At 42.4% G+C, this 21,557-nt stretch overlaps 1 protein-coding gene and 1 pseudogene across 2 annotated transcripts; both read right to left on the bottom strand.

Annotated features, from left to right (window-relative positions):
• Positions 1-1,840: 1,840 nt before the first annotated feature.
• On the bottom strand, positions 1,841-3,857 carry LOC306736826 (annotated as a pseudogene). Its single transcript has 2 exons — positions 3,737-3,857; positions 1,841-2,173 (listed from the first exon to the last, which is right to left on the bottom strand). The product of its transcript is annotated as an uncharacterized misc_RNA (transcript).
• Positions 3,858-15,645: 11,788 nt separating this feature from the next.
• LOC306736089 (uncharacterized protein) lies at positions 15,646-17,664 on the bottom strand (the record flags this gene model as incomplete). Its single annotated transcript, XM_079217681.1, has 2 exons — positions 15,646-15,978; positions 17,542-17,664. The coding sequence occupies 2 exons, from the start codon at positions 17,662-17,664 to the stop codon at positions 15,646-15,648; spliced, it is 456 nt and encodes a 151-aa protein (XP_079073807.1).
• Positions 17,665-21,557: the final 3,893 nt, after the last annotated feature.

Here is a 21,557-nt window from a genome sequence, read left to right as displayed (position 1 = left end):
TTTTATTTATTTTTATTTAATAAAAATATGTATATTTGAACTTCTCACGAGAGCGACTGGACCAGCGCAGACTCAAAGTGCTCCACCTGTGCGTCATCAAAGAGCTTCAGAAACAACAGCTCCTCTCCTTTGTGCTTTGGAGGAGGAAGAACTGAGAGGTGGCTGAAGTCACGCTGCACGCCGCGCTGCACTCTTCACAGTATTTTTCACCGCGAGGCATTGTGTTGCAAGTCGTTAAAAATGGATGACGTCATGATAGTGGCTTCACAAACGAGTCACACAGCGATGGTATCTGCAGAGGAGAGCCAAGGGAGATAAACAGATAAGCAGATAAACAGCAGATAAAAAGACCTTAAAATAGGGTTTATCATCCAAACACCTATCTATCTATCTATCTATCTATCTATCTATCTGATGTTGGGATCAATGACTTTAACTGAGCACACGCTCATCATCCCATCACAGTGAAAAAAGGAAATCGCATTTCATCAATAAAATATGGTTTAATTTATGTGTAAAAGAAATACTACAAATAATTTTACATTTGTCGTCTTGTGATTTTATTGAATGAAAACTTAAACTATATCAGGTGGAACCATTATTTGATTGAATGTATTCAGATTTTTAATTTTATATTTATACTTGACGATTCAATCTTGATTAATGCTTTTCTAAAAAAGTGTGATTCCCATTCCTGATACTTGAAACCAAGTCAACACAATCCTCACCCTTGAAACATACCAAAACAAAGTACATTTCAAAGACAACCAAATAGTTTTGGAAATGTACTTTTCCTCATTTGGTTTGATGCATTGAATTAATGAAAGAATGAATATATACTTTATTTATTCCCAAGGGGAAATTAAAGAAAAAGAAGAAGAGAGGAAAGTGGAAAAAAAGACTATAAAATAAAGAAACTATCAGGCAGCTACTGCGACAGGCAGCCGCTGGCACGGCGCCATCTTGCATGCTTGCATGCTTGACGTAGTTCATTTAGAGTAATGTATAATTGATATTGCCTTTTAATCAATAATCTTAATATAACCACATTCATAGTTTAACCATAAACAGGAATGTTGCTGTTAATCAATTACTTTATGTTCTGGCGATTATCTTGATTTGTCATTCAAAGATATGATTGATGATGAAGACCTCTATCAGTTATGATGACATTAATAAACAATGACATGAGAAGACAACATTTTCAGTTAGAAGTGTTTTGTTTATTCAACAAGTCACAATGAGCCTCATAAAGTATGAAAGTTGCAACTAGAGGTGATGATTCATCACAACAACAACTTGTAGATTTCTACAAGACACACTGTACTCAGAGAGAGTAAAGGAACAACTGTCTTTATAAAAGACAAACCATTTACAATATTAGAGGACACAGTACTCACTGTCTTTAAACAATACTTTTACAAATGGATTTAAACATTTTCACTTCGTGAACAAAACATATAGTAAAAACTGTCAAAAAGAAGAATCAAAATTTCTGATCAAAATGATCAATAACAATGAAAAGATACTAATGTATCCATAGCTTTTACCATCCACCAATACATGAAATACAGTGATGCAAAAATAATAATTGCTGATGCAATCAGATTTGCAACATGCATGACAAGATGTTCTCTTTCTTAATTTAAAAGATAAAGTTGCTGTTATTTCCTCAGGAAATGTCATCTTCCACAAAGAAAGCAGAAACTAAAAACAACCTTCTGTACAAACAGAAGAACAAGTTCATTACATTTCAGAATTCAGAAGAATTCACTTCCAGTAATCTTTGACCAATGTGGTCATCTCAGTTTGTCTGCTAGCAGCTCCAGTCTGTAGGCGTCTACCACGGCCTCCAGGGGGCGCTGTTGACTGGACTCTTCTCTTTGCTGATGCTGGTCTGGACTGTGGAGCTCAGAGGAGAGAAGTCAGCCTCTCTCAGGTTCTTATCAGAGGAAGACTGCAGCTTGTTGAAGTGGTGCATCCGTCTTCTCTGCTGTTGATTCTGCTGCTGCAGTCGTCTCAGGACACAAACTGTCATCTCCAGGATGTCTGCTTTCTCCAGCTTGGAGTCTGGCTGCTGTTTGAGGAACTCTGGATCCAGGAGAGACTTGAGCTGCTCAATGCTGCTGTTGATTCTCTCTCTGCGTAACTTCTCCACCAGAGGCTTTCTGATCTGCAGAAAGAGGAACAAAGTCATTAATAAACTTATTCTGGAGGATAGAGTTAGCATGAAGAAAGACAGCTTCTCATCAACAACATTTAAATGTTTCCATCCATCCATCCATTATCAGCCGCTTATCCGGGGTCGGGTCGCGGTGGCAGCAGGTTCAGCAGGCCGACCCAGGCTTCCCTCTCACCCGCAACACTTTCCAGCTCATTCTGGGGGATCCCGAGGCGTTCCAAGGCCAGCCGGGAGATATAATCCCTCCAGCGTGTCCTCGGTCTTCCCCGGGGTCTCCAACCAGTTGGACGTGCCTGGAAAACCTCTAATGGGAGGCGTCCAGGAGGCATCCTGACTAGATGCCCGAACCACCTCAGCTGACTCCTTTCGACACGAAGGAGCAGCGACTCGACTCCAAGCTCCCTCCTGATGTCCGAGCTCCTTACCCTATCTCTAAGGCTGAGCCCGGCCACCCTGCGGAGGAAGCTCATTTCGGCCGCTTGTATTCGAGATCTCGTTCTTTCGGTCACAACCCAGAGTTCGTGACCATGGGTGAGGGTTGGAACATAGACCGACCAGTAAATGGAGAGCTTCGCCTTCCGGCTCAGCTCCCTCTTCACCAGGACGGACCGGTACAGTGCCTGTTTTATTGCTGCAGCCGCACCGATCCGTCTGTCGATCTCCCGCTCCACCTTACCCTCACTCGTGAACAAGACCCCGAGATACTTGAACTCCTTCGCTTGGGGTAGGCAGTTTGTCCCCACCTGGAGGGAGCAATCCACCGGTTTCCGGCAGAGCACCATGGCCTCAGATTTGGAGGCGCTAACTCTCATCCCTGCCGCTTCACACTCGGCTGCAAAACGCCCCAGTGAATGCTGGAGGTCACGGTCCGAGGAGGCAAACAGGACCACATCATCCGCGAACAGCAGAGAGGCGATCCCGAGACTCCCGAACCGGATCCTCTCCGCCCCCTGGCTGCGCCTAGATATCCTGTCCATGAAGGTCACGAACAGGACCGGTGATAAAGGGCAGCCCTGGCGGAGGTCAACACCCACCGGGAACGTGTCTGACTTACTACCGAGGATACGAACACAGCTCCTACTGCAGGCGTACAAAGACCGGATAGCCCGTGCCAACGGGTCTGGCACCCCATACTCCCGCAGCACCCCCCACAAAAACCCCCGAGGGACCCGGTCGAAAGCCTTCTCCAAGTCCACAAAGCACATGTAGACTGGTTGGGCAAACTCCCAGGACCCCTCCAGTAGTCTTGCGAGGGTAAAGAGCTGGTCCACTGTTCCACGACCGGGACGGAATCCGCACTGCTTGTCTTGAATCCGAGGTTCGACAAGCGGTCGGAGCCTCCTTTCCAGCACCCTGGCATAAGCTTTTCCCGGGAGGCGGAGCAGTGTGATGCCACGATAGTTTGAGCACACTCTCCGGTCCCCCTTCTTGAAGATGGGAACCACCACCCCGGTCTGCCAGTCCATGGGCACTGTTCCCGACCCCCATGCCACACTGAAAAGGCGTGTCAACCAAGTTTCAACCCATTTAAATGTTTATGAATCTTCAATTTACCTTGGGTCAGAGTCAGATGCTCCTGAGAATTGGTCATTGCTGCAGTGGTTGTAGGTGCCATGTCTGGATCTCTGTGCTGGAGAGGTCTCTGTAGAGAGAATGTGATCTCTGCTGGCTTCATCCCTCCTATTTATACTCCCTCATCTCCATATGAATGTGTGAAGCGAAAGGAAAGTCAGTGTGACCTAACGGATTTAAAACCTGTACTCTTAATTGACTTTGTGAATTCACTTATTTATTCATCTGCTAACAAGCATTTTTTGCCATAGTTTGTTTAGGTATTAATTCATCAGTTTTTGTTTAATATATATCTTTTTCATTAACCCCTTTTTAATTTGACCCATTTGTTTCCTGATAGATGCATTAATGCATTCCTTTTCATTTGAACATTTCTCTAATTAATTAGTTAATTAATAATTGTATTATTTCCTTTTTTTAATATTAATTAATGGAGTGATCTTTAACTTGACAGCCAGATGACCCGCTGTCCGTGCTCCTTGCTTCTTTCACTAAATGTAACGTCCCTGCAAAAAACATATGTTTGGTATAAACATATATATGTGTGGATGGTGTGAGGACACCTACTCTTATGTCTGGTCCACAGCTCCTGCTGTGGTGTATGACAGCAAGCAATACTACCAACAGGCCACTGCCACAGCAGGTGTAACTCATGGTGTGTTCTATGGTGGTACTTCCTATAGTAAAATTGTGTCTATTCTCCTGACATCTGGGCCTTTTTTGGAAGATCATGATGTTTGTCTTCTTTAGATTTACGGGCCCAGTTGTAACAGCCTTCAACAGGCCTAGCTGGTGTTGGAGTCCCTGCTCTGTGGGAGACAACAGAACCAGGGCCCTGTGTCTCGTACCTGGCTCAACAAAGTCGAGCAAATGTCCTATTATCCAGCTTAAATGAGCGAGATGATTGTGTGAAAGAAATTGTGTGTGATTCTCTGTATTCTCATCATGAGTCCACCTTAATCATGTTCTACAATAATGATATTGAACAGCGCGTCATGCAGCGGCTGATAGTCTGTGTCTGTGAGACGGGCGATCGGCTGCGCCTGTGCTGATCAATGTCCGCGCCTCGAGAAGCTCTCGTAAATAAATGATTCCTTGTCTGAAGAATCTATAGCGCCGCGTACAGGAAGTCATGAAGATGTGAGAATGGATCTTGTAAATCTGGAAGAACTCTCTCCCTATAAAACTAATATAACTAATATCGCTCCTTCATCAATGAGGAAGGGAGCTGCCTTTTTTGTCCGTGGGAGTGGCCAGCTTATCCAGTGAATTTCAGTAAGCCTGCCCGGGAGCAGGTTTACATTTTTGGCTGTGATACTCAAGAACCGAAAAGCCAGACCTACGTCATCTCATCCTGACAATTAGCCCGCTAACTCAGTAAGCCAGGTACGAGAAATAGGGCCCAGGTCGTCTGCATAGAACAGAGACTTGGCCCATGGCTGCACTCTGGTCCAGCTGCACTGCTAGTTCATTTATATAAATGTTAGCTTTGCGTTGTCTGCGAGTGTTCCGCCCGGCCTCACAGCACTCTTCATCTGTGGATGAATGGTTAGTGCACACGCCTGTCACACGAGAGCCCCGGTTTCGATAATAGGATAAGCAACATCATAGTTTCAAGAATAAAGTTGGACAATACAAATTCCCAATTTGTCGCAATAATAGTCATAACAATTGCAACTTCATTAACACACCTGCCAGCCTGAGGAATGCATTCAGTCTCAGCGTGGTTGAAAGGTAAAAAGCTGTACTCTTGGTGAAAGCAAGTGCATTTCTCAGAAGGATTTCATTGCACTGACTAACTACAACCATGGCTTCAAGTGCAGCTATAGAGTCGTTGCAGAACATATCCACAGCTCTGATTAAATGCAGACTCCATGCTCCAGCCACAAGGAGTGTTGTGGGTAGTCAGTCATCGAGAGAAAGTGTAATGGAAATTAAATAACCTTATCAATCTCCTTTAGAGAAAACAAATGTGATGTGAAACACTTAAATGTCTTCAAGCATTTATTAAACAGAAACTGGAATAATTCAATTGAATGGACAGAGCTCGTCACCACAGATGGTTCGGAGGTCTGACCAGGAAAAATAGTTCAACATGAATTTTATACATCAACAATTATTATTGAAATGTTTGCCCTTTCCCCCCTGCTCCTCCTCACAGTCTCCTCCTCCCCACCAGACGAGCCTTGATGCCTAAAAAGGACTAAAAATGTTGTTTTTCTTCCTCCTTTTCTTTTAGGATTTGGTCTCCATTTTTTCAAATCGACCTATAGGACAACAGAAGCTGTAGGCCTGTGACCTCACCAGCCTAATTAATGCAACTAATATCATGCAAATATATATATATATATATATATATATATATATATATATATATATATATATATATATATATATATATATATATATATATATATACATATATATATATATATATATATAGATTCCCACCGTACCCAACTAAATAGTCAGTGTTTGGTTCAAATGATGAGCTCCAGGATGTGAGCAGAACACAAAACAACTACCTCAAAGGATGTGGTTCAATCTTCTCTTTAAGGTCATATAATAAATAACCCAGTCTCTGATGCTGGACTACATGAGGTCATTAGACAGCTGGACAGCCTGAGCTTCATAGTCCATGTTCAGTTATTTATTGTCATTCTCATTCACAGCTGTATGAAGCTCCACATCTGTTCTGGTCTCCTGAAGCTGCACATCTGTCCTGGTCTCCTGATGTTGAAATGGACTACATGAGGTCACCACACAGCAGCTGGACAGCCTGAGCTTCTTGGTCCATGTTCAGTTATTTATTGTCATTCTCATGTCACCATTTCTATCATAATGTGTGGAGCTTGTTTGTAAGATCATATTAGAAATAATAAGGCTTCAAACAAAGTACAGATTGCAAGACTTTTATTGAAATGAAAAACAAACATAAAATCAATGATGGCAAATAATACTAAATAAATAAATACAAAGGAATAAGACAAACTATTATAAATAAGTATGATATAACCACCTGTATCACCTTCTCGGGTCAAAACGTCCCTCTCTCAACATCTGTCACCAACCTTGTTGTTAAAATGGACCCCAATCTCTCTTTTGACACCCACATCAAACACCTCTGCAAGACAGCTTTCTATCACCTCAGGAACATCGCCAAACTCCGTCCAACACTCACCCTGACTTGAAAAACTTGTCCACGCCTTTGTTTCGTCCAGGCTGGATTACTGTAATGCTCTCCTCACCGGAATCTCTAACAGGAACATCCAGAGACTACAACATATTCAAAGCAGCGCTGCCAGGATCCTGCTACGAGTCCGCAAATACGACCACATCACCCCCGTTCTGAAATCATTACACTGGCTCCCCATCCCACACAGAATTGAGTATAAGCTCTCCCTCCTCACTCATCAGTGCATTCACGGACACGCCCCCCAATACCGAAAAGAACTACTCACCCCCCAGACCTCCTCATTCAACCTCCGTTCTGCAACCAAAAATACCCTCCAAGTCCCCAGAACAAAGCTCCGCACTATGGCCGATCGGGCCTTTTCCTCTGCAGCTCCGAGGCGGTGGAATACCCTCCCCGACCATCTGAGGGCCCCACAGACTGCAGAGGCTTTTAAACGTGACCTGAAAACTCACCTTTTTAAGAAAGCTTACTGCTAAAATATCTTTTATGGGCTTTGCTTTTAAATATATCTTTAAAAAAAATGTTCTTGTTTTATTCTGCTCTGTAGCACTTTGAGATTGCTCAAATATAAAGTGCAATACAAATACAATGTATTATTATTAGTAAAAAGTCTAAAGTGAAGACAGTCAAAGTGATGATTTCACGATATTTTATTGAAAAACACAGCTGAATTCTGAAATGCACAAAATCAAAATGCTCCCAAAAAATTAAATCAAAAACAATGAACAGTAAATTAAATACAGTGTGTGTATGTGTGCAACCACACACACACACACACACACACACACACACACACACACACACACACACACACACGCACACACACACACACACAGGAGATAGTACATTTATAAACATGTTTAAAATATAAGTGCAATAATCATCAACATTATCTGGTTTCAGCTTCTCAAATGTCATGACTATTGTACTATATGACAATTATATTTACTGAAATAATTATATATATTCTAGTACAATAATTATATTTATTCTAGTGCAATAATTATATTTATTCTAGTGCAATAGTTGTATATATTCTAGTACAATAATTATATTTATTCTAGTGCAATAGTTGTATATATTCTAGTAGAGTAAAAGTATGTATTCTAATGCAATAATTGTATTATTCTAGTGCAATAATGATTGTCACTTCTTCTTTTCTCTCATCCATCCATCACCTTAAGCCCGCTTTCTCCCGGCGGACTCTGGAGCAGAACAAGGTCACTGCGACTATCTACGCTCAATGTTCCCTTTTAATCAGTGAATTCATTAAACAAGCCACAAGGGGCTCATCTGGCTCAGCAGGTCTGGAAACAGTCGCTGTAGCTGGTGACTCAGACATGTGTGCTGTATAAACAACCGCGTGTAATTGTCCTCACACAAAAGTGTGTTTATGCCTCATAGTGTGTCTTTATCTGTTGCTTCTGTAGACTGAAAATACCCTTTACTTTAATTCCAAGTAGCTATTTTGTTTATTTAATGGAAAAACAATATGTTTGTTTTGAAACAGGTAAAGCACAGACACTATATCAATATATAGTAAGCACACAACCTGTCAATCAAAGATGTGGCATGTTAACCTACAGTATGTATATAAACTAGGTTTTTTCACATGCCACATTCTGGAATGATAGCCCAAAAAAATGGAAAACACGTACCATCATCGCTGACAAGTTAACTCCTTCAGTTAGTAGGAGAGAACACAGGCACCAGAACAGGCCAGAACACGGCCAAAATAATGGACACAACAATAAAAAAGAGATGCTTACTAAATTCAAGAGTGGCAACTTCAGTTAAACAGTTACAATGCAATGTTTTGAAAAAATAAATCTCATTGGAACATTCAAATCTATTGTTGATTTTCTTTCCTTCTGTACAATTTTCTTGAAACAATGCATTCAATTTCAAAATCCAGACATTACTTAAACTAATGATCTTCAGTAGCAATAAATAATGTTATATTAGTGATTTTGCTATATATGTGTGAGTATGTTTAACTTAAAATGTTTATTTCATTAAACTTGGACTAAAGTAAAGAAATAATTAAAGTGAACTAATGATTTTGAGTAAAGATTACTAATGTGGACTTGAATATGTCTACTGCAGCACTTAAGGTTCTAAGTTAACATAACTTCAGATTTATTCTTATAATATACCCAATATCTTCTTCGTTGCCAGTGTTTTGGTACATTATTAGTAATTTTACATGCATTAGTAAAAATAATTAAATGAAATCTTAATAAAGAGGTAAAAATGAAACACCAGATTGTAGTTTACATTTTGTACGTCCTTCTCATTTGTCAAGAGCCTTCATTATCTCAAGTGTTGATTGTAATAACAAATGTTCCCTGCATTGTTTTACCAGCTCAAGACCCAAAATGTGACATAAACGGTGAGAGAGGAGCAAACTACCAATCAAAAAATACAAAAATCTGTGTTTCAAGTTAGATTACTAATTGAAATCACTACTACAAGTAAAATATTCTAATGTATTCAATGTAAAACATGTATGAACAACATGTTTGTATGTGCAAAAATAATGTAATAACCAATAGTTAACTGTTTTTGAATGATTTTTTTATTAATTTACTAATTTAATTTTTTAGTAATTTTTCTAAATTTCCCATTTAAAATGCTGAATAAAAATGTACGTCATGTACATTTATTTGGGAGACCATATGTGTCATACCTATGGTCTCCCAGCTATCATGAAGGCCGAACTGGTCTCTTCAGAAATGAACATGCAAATCCAGAGTCAATGGTTTCTTGGTACTCTGTAGCAGAAACCTGTGGCGTACCTGGTAGTTTTGAGAGGTGACCGCTGGCGGTGGTGGAGGGACTTCCGGCTGGCGCTGAGGGTAGCCGTAGTCTGTTGCCGCGTGCGTTGGCTGGTACCCCCCATAAGCCGCTGCAGTAGCGGGCGCTACGGAGACGGGCGCCGGCCTAGCTACAGCAGCCGGGCCTGCAGTGGGCGCATTGGCCGCCGCCATGGTGTGTGCCGCACAGGTGCTTGATGAACCGTGTAGCTGGCCACCGTGGTAGTTGGCTGCAGACTGGTAGAGCAACACACAGACACGTCACAGGTTAGCTGGCCAGTCGAAACTTTGTTGGCGTCGCTCACATAGCAGTGCATTTAAAGTGATAGTTCAGGGTCAAATGTCACACGTTGGCAGCATCGCCAACCCTTGGTGGGAAGCAGTAGGGCTACTCAAAGCTGGAAGTCGAGGGGATGGGAGAGCTGGGTCTGGCTGGACCCCGAGAAGTGGAGCCATCGTGGCTCATCACTGCCACTCTCTCTCAGCTTCCTCAAACATCTCTCTGCCTGGTAACACGGAGCGCCTCGCCTGATCGTCCCTTACTTCATACATTAAACATGTTTTATCGAACATTAAAAAATAAATTGACAGTAATGCAAAATTAAGTTTTTTCTACGACATAATTTCTATGGTTTTATTTTTTTTTAAATTATTGTGTGTGTGTTGCTGAAGGTGTTTCAGCTGCCCAGCCCTTTCGATGGACATGAGTGAAAAACTCCCCATGAACTTCAGGACATGGGGAGAAAACTCTGGAAAGGCCGAAGAGAGATCACCTCTCCTCGGGTGGCTGGGCGTGTCTGGTGGTTGGAAGGTTGTGCAAGTGGTTGTATTATATTGTTTTATGAGGAGTAGTTTCAAATGTACACCTGAAACGTGAAATCACTTCACTTCCAAGTGTATAATTGACTCTGAACCCTAAAACAGCTGCTGCTTAGGAGTTAAGATGGACTATATCTCATAAATATACAATGTAACACCTCGCACAAACCATCAGATACCAGATACCTGGGTACCTTTCATTTAGCTGATGCTTTTTAGTCAGCGAGATGATCAGTGCTCTGATCATCTCGCTGACTAAAAAGCATCAGCTAGGTAATCTATGTGAGGGGGAGGAGAAGCGGCTTTCTGGCGTTTCTCATATAAGGGGTTGCCTGATATGTCACTGGTTTAGGGGAGGCTGGAGGCGCTCTAAAATGGAGGGAGATCACCTTGCGGTTTATCTCCGGATGCTGTCTCACCGGCAGGAATTTGAGTGTGTAATTGTGAGGGAAGAGAGGTGGAGTGAACTTTCCTAAGGCCTGGTCCACCATCAGCCGGATGCTATCTTCCTCATCATGACTGATATTCATTCCATAAACCATTCCAACTGGAGATACTCCCAGTAGCAGCGTCCCTCCCTGATGACTCATGAAATCACAGCCGACGGTTAAAATGTCATTACGGAAATCCGTATTGACATAATCAACTTCGCCGCTGTTAAATTTCAGGTTTTCTGCATCAATGTTGTCAATATATGTTCCATAGAACATATAGTGACAACTGCCGATGTTCTGGCTGGTGGTTCGCTGTGGACTGCGGTGTAATGGGGAACGGCTTCTCCTCTGTAGCATTACTGGGGCGCCCCTTGCAGCCCTTGCTACCCTGCATGGTAGGACCTTTCCCTGCGTCTCTGGCCCGGTGATTGTAACCCTAATAAAAACAGGCCTACTGGGCCCTGCCTACTGGGCCCTGCCTCCTGGGCTCTGCCTCCTCCCTCCTGCCTCCTGCCTCCCTGCCTCTGCCTCCTGCCCCCTGGTCTCTGCCACTTAGCTCAAGTAGCCTCACGTGGCCCTCACGTAGCTTGTTGTTCTTTTCGGCAAGAAGAGCATCCTTCTGCCGCTGTAGTTCTTGAACATCAGGCTCAGATAATGGACCCCACACACTAGCGTCCCGCCTTAAGAAGACCTCTGATCTGTTGACCTGATAGAGCTGAGTGGAGGCTTGAGGGGATCTGAACTGCAGGGAGATGATCTTGAAATCAGGATGATTGTTTATCGGCAGGAAGCGCAGGGTGTAATCATTGCCGGTGAGAGGAGGATTGAAAAGATTTGCGGACATGTGCATCAAGTCGCGAATCTCCTTCTGTTGGAATATGTCCAAATATATTCCACAGACCTCTCCCCCATCCTCCACCCCAACCAGCAATGTGCCTCCCTCGGTATTTAGGAAGGCACAGCCATACTTAAGAATGTGTCCAGGTAAAGAGTTGGTGAGATAGTTACCTTGACCTTCCTTAAATTCAAGATGTCTTGCAGGTGGTGATGTTAAAAGCACTCTGCATTTTAGTTTTGTAGTAGTAGTTAAAAAGTAGTTTAAAAAACCAGAAGAAAACTGCAACTTGTCAAAACTATGAACGTGACCTGGATTTGGTCTTATTTATGAATCTTTACAGTGAGCAATTTGATGGGTTCAAAGCCACTCTGTGATGGCACACTCGGTGCCGTCACAGAGTGACCTCTCGAACGCGCTCGGCTTGGCTCGATTGCGCATGCGCAGTTGACCACTGACGACGTCATGTTGAAGGTAGTTGAAGGTAGGTTTCAGCTTCATAATAACGTGTGACCGTTCATCTATTTAGAGAACTTAGTCTTAGTCATTCACTTCATCTGTTAGTTAGTGGTAAGAGGCTACCTTAAGCTAGCGTCGTTTCTGGACTATGACAGGAGCTTCCAGGAAGTTGAGGACTTTTTATCCAGGAAGCCTGCTTCACCAGCGTAAAAATAAATAAATAAATAAATATAGAAAAAAAAAAATAAACCCCTTTTCTCGTAATTACGAGATCCTGATCTCGTAATTCGGGTGCATTAGGGTGCATTAGGGTGTATTAGGGTGTATTAGGGTGCATTAGGGTGTATTAGGGTGTATTAGGGTGCATTAGGGTGTATTAGGGTGCATTAGGGTGTATTAGGGTGTATAAGGGTGTATTAGGGTGTATTAGGGTGCATTAGGGTGTATTAGGGTGTATTAGGGTGCATTAGGGTGTATTAGGGTGCATTAGGGTGTATTAGGGTGTATAAGGGTGTATTAGGGTGTATTAGGGTGCATTAGGGATGGACGGGAAGAGATTCCTCACGCTCCGCTGCAATAAGGACCGCTACAGGAGAACATTCCTGCCGTCAGCAATACGGCATCCCTGTACCATACATACTTGCATTTTGCACTTTCTACTGTTTATCTAATTTACTTAATTTGAATACACTCTGCGGCTGTAAATATAAATATATTCTCCAGTTAGTTGTATTCTATTCTATTTTATTGTGTATATTTAAATATATATATATGTATGTATATATATATATATATATATATATATATATATATATATATATATATATATATATATATTTGACTTTATTTTAATTTGTATATATCTTTCATCCCTGTTGCTTCTTTATATATTGATCTTTAATCTTGTGTGTTTTATATCTTCACTTGTCAGTTGTATGGCGCTACTGATGACGACAAAAAAAAAATTTCCCCTTGGGGATTAATAAAGTATATATTCATTCATTCATTCAAGGAGCTGAAGTTGCCTGTGGAGAAAGGATGTCAGGGGAACATTTCCAACACTAAAGAAAACTAATATCAACTTGATCTCATGAACCGAATATGTTGTTTTATTAAAGGAAAAACACACGGCGCTTGCATATAGCGCACACTCCCACACATTCAAGCGGGACTTTCCGCAATGACTGAGACGTATTGACTAACTTGTTACGAATTCCCTCAATGGCGTAATTCCGAAATTCGTCTATCAAATCCGCACCACCTCGAAAGCTAGTGGATATGTTGTTTCTACCCAAGTTCGAACCCGGAGCTGTCGTGTGACAGGCGCGTGCACTAACCACTCAACCACCATGTTAGAATGAAATATATATGTAAAGGAACGTATTTATGTTTCTTGTTTTTATTATTAGTCGCGGGAGCATAATGAAGAGCGCTGTGAGGCCGGGCGGCACACTCACAGAGAACACGGAGCATGTGTTTTATTTATTTTTATTTAATAAAAATATGTATATTTGAACTTCTCACGAGAGCGACTGGACCAGCGCAGACTCAAAGTGCTCCACCTGTGCGTCATCAAAGAGCTTCAGAAACAACAGCTCCTCTCCTTTGTGCTTTGGAGGAGGAAGAACTGAGAGGTGGCTGAAGTCACGCTGCACGCCGCGCTGCACTCTTCACAGTATTTTTCACCGCGAGGCATTGTGTTGCAAGTCGTTAAAAATGGATGACGTCATGATAGTGGCTTCACAAACGAGTCACACAGCGAGGGTATCTGCAGAGGAGAGCCAAGGCAGATAAACAGATAAGCAGATAAACAGCAGATAAAAAGACCTTAAAATAGGGTTTATCATCCAAACACCTATCTATCTATCTATCTATCTATCTATCTATCTATCTATCTATCTATCTGATGTTGGGATCAATGACTTTAACTGAGCACACCCTCATCATCCCATCACAGTGAAAAAAGGAAATCGCATTTCATCAATAAAATATGGTTTAATTTATGTGTAAAAGAAATACTACAAATAATTTTACATTTGTCGTCTTGTGATTTTATTGAATGAAAACTTAAACTATATCAGGTGGAACCATTATTTGATTGAATGTATTCAGATTTTTAATTTTATATTTATACTTGACGATTCAATCTTGATTAATGCTTTTCTAAAAAAGTGTGATTCCCATTCCTGATGCTTGAAACCAACTCAACACAATCCTCATCCTTGAAACATACCAAAACAAAGTACATTTCAAAGACAACCAAATAGTTTTGGAAATGTACTTTTCCTCATTTGGTTTGATGCATTGAATTAATGAAAGAATGAATATATACTTTATTAATTCCCAAGGGGAAATTAAAGAAAAAGAAGAAGAGAGGAAAGTGGAAAAAAAGACTATAAAATAAAGAAACTATCAGGCAGCTACTGCGACAGGCAGCCGCTGGCACGGCGCCATCTTGCATGCTTGCATGCTTGACGTAGTTCATTTAGAGTAATGTATAATTGATATTGCCTTTTAATCAATAATCTTAATATAACCACATTCATAGTTTAACCATAAACAGGAATGTTGCTGTTAATCAATTACTTTATGTTCTGGCGATTATCTTGATTTGTCATTCAAAGATATGATTGATGATGAAGACCTCTATCAGTTATGATGACATTAATAAACAATGACATGAGAAGACAACATTTTCAGTTAGAAGTGTTTTGTTTATTCAACAAGTCACAATGAGCCTCATAAAGTATGAAAGTTGCAACTAGAGGTGATGATTCATCACAACAACAACTTGTAGATTTCTACAAGACACACTGTACTCAGAGAGAGTAAAGGAACAACTGTCTTTATAAAAGACAAACCATTTACAATATTAGAGGACACAGTACTCACTGTCTTTAAACAATACTTTTACAAATGGATTTAAACATTTTCACTTCGTTAACAAAACAAATAGTAAAAACTGTCAAAAAGAAGAATCAAAATTTCTGATCAAAATGATCAATAACAATGAAAAGATACTAATGTATCCATAGCTTTTACCATCCACCAATACATGAAATACAGTGATGCAAAAATAATAATTGCTGATGCAATCAGATTTGCAACATGCATGACAAGATGTTCTCTTTCTTAATTTAAAAGATAAAGTTGCTGTTATTTCCTCAGGAAATGTCATCTTCCACAAAGAAAGCAGAAACTAAAAACAACCTTCTGTACAAACAGAAGAACAAGTTCATAACATTTCAGAATTCAGAAGAATTCACTTCCAGTAATCTTTGACCAATGTGGTCATCTCAGTTTGTCTGCTAGCAGCTCCAGTCTGTAGGCGTCTACCACGGCCTCCAGGGGGCGCTGTTGACTGGACTCTTCTCTTTGCTGATGCTGGTCTGGACTGTGGAGCTCAGAGGAGAGAAGTCAGCCTCTCTCAGGTTCTTATCAGAGGAAGACTGCAGCTTGTTGAAGTGGTGCATCCGTCTTCTCTGCTGTTGATTCTGCTGCTGCAGTCGTCTCAGGACACAAACTGTCATCTCCAGGATGTCTGCTTTCTCCAGCTTGGAGTCTGGCTGCTGTTTGAGGAACTCTGGATCCAGGAGAGACTTGAGCTGCTCAATGCTGCTGTTGATTCTCTCTCTGCGTAACTTCTCCACCAGAGGCTTTCTGATCTGCAGAAAGAGGAACAAAGTCATTAATAAACTTATTCTGGAGGATAGAGTTAGCATGAAGAAAGACAGCTTCTCATCAACAACATTTAAATGTTTCCATCCATCCATCCATTATCAGCCGCTTATCTGGGGTCGGGTCGCGGTGGCAGCAGGTTCAGCAGGCCGACCCAGGCTTCCCTCTCACCCGCAACACTTTCCAGCTCATTCTGGGGGATCCCGAGGCGTTCCAAGGTCAGCCGGGAGATATAATCCCTCCAGCGTGTCCTCGGTCTTCCCCGGGGTCTCCTACCAGTTGGACGTGCCTGGAAAACCTCTAATGGGAGGCGTCCAGGAGGCATCCTGACTAGATGCCCGAACCACCTCAGCTGACTCCTTTCGACACGAAGGAGCAGCGACTCGACTCCAAGCTCCCTCCTGATGTCCGAGCTCCTTACCCTATCTCTAAGGCTGAGCCCGGCCACCCTGCGGAGGAAGCTCATTTCGGCCGCTTGTATTCGAGATCTCGTTCTTTCGGTCACGACCCAGAGTTCGTGACCATAGGTGAGGGTTGGAACATAGACCGACCAGTAAATGGAGAGCTTCGCCTTCCGGCTCAGCTCCCTCTTCACCAGGACGGACCGGTACAGCGCCTGTTTTATTGCTGCAGCCGCACCGATCCGTCTGTCGATCTCCCGCTCCACCTTACCCTCACTCGAGAACAAGACCCCGAGATACTTGAACTCCTTCGCTTGGGGTAGGCAGTTTGTCCCCACCTGGAGGGAGCAATCCACCGGTTTCCGGCAGAGCACCATGGCCTCAGATTTGGAGGCGCTAACTCTCATCCCTGCCGCTTCACACTCGGCTGCAAAACGCTCCAGTGAATGCTGGAGGTCACGGTCCGAGGAGGCAAACAGGACCACATCATCCGCGAACAGCAGAGAGGCGATCCCGAGACTCCCGAACCGGATCCTCTCCGCCCCCTGGCTGCGCCTAGATATCCTGTCCATGAAGGTCACGAACAGGACCGGTGATAAAGGGCAGCCCTGGCGGAGGTCAACACCCACCGGGAACGTGTCTGACTTATTACCGAGGATACGAACACAGCTCCTACTGCAGGCGTACAAAGACCGGATAGCCCGTGCCAACGGGTCTGGCACCCCATACTCCCGCAGCACCCCCCACAAAAACCCCCGAGGGACCCGGTCGAAAGCCTTCTCCAAGTCCACAAAGCACATGTAGACTGGTTGGGCAAACTCCCAGGACCCCTCCAGTAGTCTTGCGAGGGTAAAGAGCTGGTCCACTGTTCCACGACCGGGACGGAATCCGCACTGCTCGTCTTGAATCTGAGGTTCGACAAGCGGTCGGAGCCTCCTTTCCAGCACCCTGGCATAAGCTTTTCCCGGGAGGCTGAGCAGTGTGATGCCACGATAGTTTGAGCACACTCTCCGGTCCCCCTTCTTGAAGATGGGAACCACCACCCCGGTCTGCCAGTCCATGGGCACTGTTCCCGACCCCCATGCGACACTGAAAAGGCGTGTCAACCAAGTTTCAACCCATTTAAATGTTTATGAATCTTCAATTTACCTTGTGGGTCAGAGTCAGATGCTCCTGAGAATTGGTCATTGCTGCAGTGGTTGTAGGTGCCATGTCTGGATCTCTGTGCTGTAGAGGTCTCTGTAGAGAGAATGTGATCTCTGCTGGCTTCATCCCTCCTATTTATACTCCCTCATCTCCATATGAATGTGTGAAGCGAAAGGAAAGTCAGTGTGACCTAACGGATTTAAAACCTGTACTCTTAATTGACTTTGTGAATTCACTTATTTATTCATCTGCTAACAAGCATTTTTTGCCATAGTTTGTTTAGGTATTAATTCATCAGTTTTTGTTTAATATATATCTTTTTCATTAACCCCTTTTTAATTTGACCCATTTGTTTCCTGATAGATGCATTAATGCATTCCTTTTCATTTGAACATTTCTCTAATTAATTAGTTAATTAATAATTGTATTATTTCCTTTTTTTAATATTAATTAATGGAGTGATCTTTAACTTGACAGCCAGATGACCCGCTGTCCGTGCTCCTTGCTTCTTTCACTAAATGTAACGTCCCTGCAAAAAACATATGTTTGGTATAAACATATATATGTGTGGATGGTGTGAGGACACCTACTCTTATGTCTGGTCCACAGCTCCTGCTGTGGTGTATGACAGCAAGCAATACTACCAACAGGCCACTGCCACAGCAGGTGTAACTCATGGTGTGTTCTATGGTGGTACTTCCTATAGTAAAATTGTGTCTATTCTCCTGACATCTGGGCCTTTTTTGGAAGATCATGATGTTTGTCTTCTTTAGATTTACGGGCCCAGTTGTAACAGCCTTCAACAGGCCTAGCTGGTGTTGGAGTCCCTGCTCTGTGGGAGACAACAGAACCAAGGCCCTGTGTCTCGTACCTGGCTCAACAAAGTCGAGCAAATGTCCTATTATCCAGCTTAAATGAGCGAGATGATTGTGTGAAAGAAATTGTGTGTGATTCTCTGTATTCTCATCATGAGTCCACCTTAATCATGTTCTACAATAATGATATTGAACAGCGCGTCATGCAGCGGCTGATAGTCTGTGTCTGTGAGACGGGCGATCGGCTGCGCCTGTGGTGATCAATGTCCGCGGCTCGAGAAGCTCTCGTAAATAAATGATTCCTTGTCTGAAGAATCTATAGCGCCGCGTACAGGAAGTCATGAAGATGTGAGAATGGATCTTGGAGATCTGGAAGAACTCTCTCCCTATAAAACTAATATAACTAATATCGCTCCTTCATCAATGAGGAAGTGAGCTGCCTTTTTTGTCCAGTGGGAGTGGCCAGCTTATCCAGTGAATTTCAGTAAGCCTGCCCGGGAGCAGGTTTACATTTTTGGCTGTGTTGCTATGGTGATTTATCTAAGCTTGCTTCGAAGAACCGAAAAGCCAGACCTACGTCATCTTATCCTGACAATTAGCCCGCTAACTCAGTAAGCCAGGTACGAGAAATAGGGCCCAGGTCGTCTGCATAGAACAGAGACTTGGCCCATGGCTGCACTCTGGTCCAGCTGCACTGCTAGTTCATTTATATAAATGTTAGCTTTGCGTTGTCTGCGAGTGTTCCGCCCGGCCTCACAGCACTCTTCATCTGTGGATGAATGGTTAGTGCACACGCCTGTCACACGAGAGCCCTGGTTTCTATAATAGGGTAAGCAACATCATAGTTTCAAGAATAAAGTTGGACAATACAAATTCCCAATTTGTCGCAATAATAGTCATAACAATTGCAACTTCATTAACACACCTGCCAGCCTGAGGAATGCATTCAGTCTCAGCGTGGTTGAAAGGTAAAAAGCTGTACTCTTGGTGAAAGCAAGTGCATTTCTCAGACGGATTTCATTGCACTGACTAACTACAACCATGGCTTCAAGTGCAGCTACAGAGTCGTTGCAGAACATATCCACAGCTCTGATTAAATGCAGACTCCATGCTCCAGCCACAAGGAGTGTTGTGGGTAGTCAGTCATCGAGAGAAAGTGTAATGGAAATTAAATAACCTAATCAATCTCCTTTAGAGAAAACAAATGTGATGTGAAACACTTAAATGTCTTCAAGCATTTATTAAACAGAAACTGGAATAATTCAATTGAATGGACAGAGCTCGTCACCACAGATGGTTCGGAGGTCTGACCAGGAAAAATAGTTCAACATGAATTTTATACATCAACAATTATTATTGAAATGTTTGCCCTTTCCCCCCTGCTCCTCCTCACAGTCTCCTCCTCCCCACCAGACGAGCCTTGATGCCTAAAAAGGACTAAAAATGTTGTTTTTCTTCCTCCTTTTCTTTTAGGATTTGGTCTCCATTTTTTCAAATCGACCTATAGGACAACAGAAGCTGTAGGCCTGTGACCTCACCAGCCTAATTAATGCAACTAATATCATACAAATATATATATATATGTATATATATATATACATATATATATATATATCGATTCCCACCGTACCCAACTAAATAGTCAGTGTTTGGTTCAAATGATGAGCTCCAGGATGTGAGCAGAACACAAAACAACTACCTCAAAGGATGTGGTTCAATCTTCTCTTTAAGGTCATATAATAAATAACCCAGTCTCTGATGCTGGACTACATGAGGTCATTAGACAGCTGGACAGCCTGAGCTTCATAGTCCATGTTCAGTTGTTTATTGTCATTCTCATTCACAGCTGTATGAAGCTCCACATCTGTTCTGGTCTCCTGAAGCTGCACATCTGTCCTGGTCTCCTGATGTTGAAATGGACTACATGAGGTCACCACACAGCAGCTGGACAGCCTGAGCTTCTTGGTCCATGTTCAGTTATTTATTGTCATTCTCATGTCACCATTTCTATCATAATGTGTAGAGCTTGTTTGTAAGATCATATTAGAAATAATAAGGCTTCAAACAAAGTACAGATTGCAAGACTTTTATTGAAATGAAAAACAAACATAAAATCAATGATGGCAAATAATACTAAATAAATAAATACAAAGGAATAAGACAAACTATTATAAATAAGTATGATATAACCACCTGTATCACCTTCTCGGGTCAAAACGTCCCTCTCTCCACATCTGTCACCAACATTGTTGTTAAAATGGACCCCAATCTCTCTTTTGACACCCACATCAAACACCTCTGCAAGACAGCTTTCTATCACCTCAGGAACATCGCCAAACTCCGTCCAACACTCACCCTGACTTGAAAAACTTGTCCACGCCTTTGTTTCGTCCAGGCTGGATTACTGTAATGCTCTCCTCACCGGAATCTCTAACAGGAACATCCAGAGACTACAACATATTCAAAGCAGCGCTGCCAGGATCCTGCTACGAGTCCGCAAATACGACCACATCACCCCCGTTCTGAAATCATTACACTGGCTCCCCATCCCACACAGAATTGAGTATAAGCTCTCCCTCCTCACTCATCAGTGCATTCACGGACACGCCCCCCAATACCGAAAAGAACTACTCACCCCCCAGACCTCCTCATTCAACCTCCGTTCTGCAACCAAAAATACCCTCCAAGTCCCCAGAACAAAGCTCCGCACTATGGCCGATCGGGCCTTTTCCTCTGCAGCTCCGAGGCGGTGGAATACCCTCCCCGACCATCTGAGGGCCCCACAGACTGCAGAGGCTTTTAAACGTGACCTGAAAACTCACCTTTTTAAGAAAGCTTACTGCTAAAATATCTTTTATGGGCTTTGCTTTTAAATATATCTTTAAAAAAAATGTTCTTGTTTTATTCTGCTCTGTAGCACTTTGAGATTGCTCAAATATAAAGTGCAATACAAATACAATGTATTATTATTAGTAAAAAGTCTAAAGTGAAGACAGTCAAAGTGATGATTTCACGATATTTTATTGAAAAACACAGCTGAATTCTGAAATGCACAAAATCAAAATGCTCCCAAAAAATTAAATCAAAAACAATGAACAGTAAATTAAATACAGTGTGTGTATGTGTGCAACCACACACACACACACACACACACACACACACACACACACACACACACACACACACACACACACACACACACAC

The sequence above is a fragment of the Taurulus bubalis genome (assembly GCF_910589615.1).
Source record: "Taurulus bubalis genome assembly, chromosome: 5".
Taxonomy (NCBI): Eukaryota; Metazoa; Chordata; class Actinopteri; order Perciformes; family Cottidae; genus Taurulus; species Taurulus bubalis.
The sequence above is the reverse complement of the archived record's forward strand: the minus strand, read 5'-3'. Positions and strand labels throughout refer to the sequence as shown.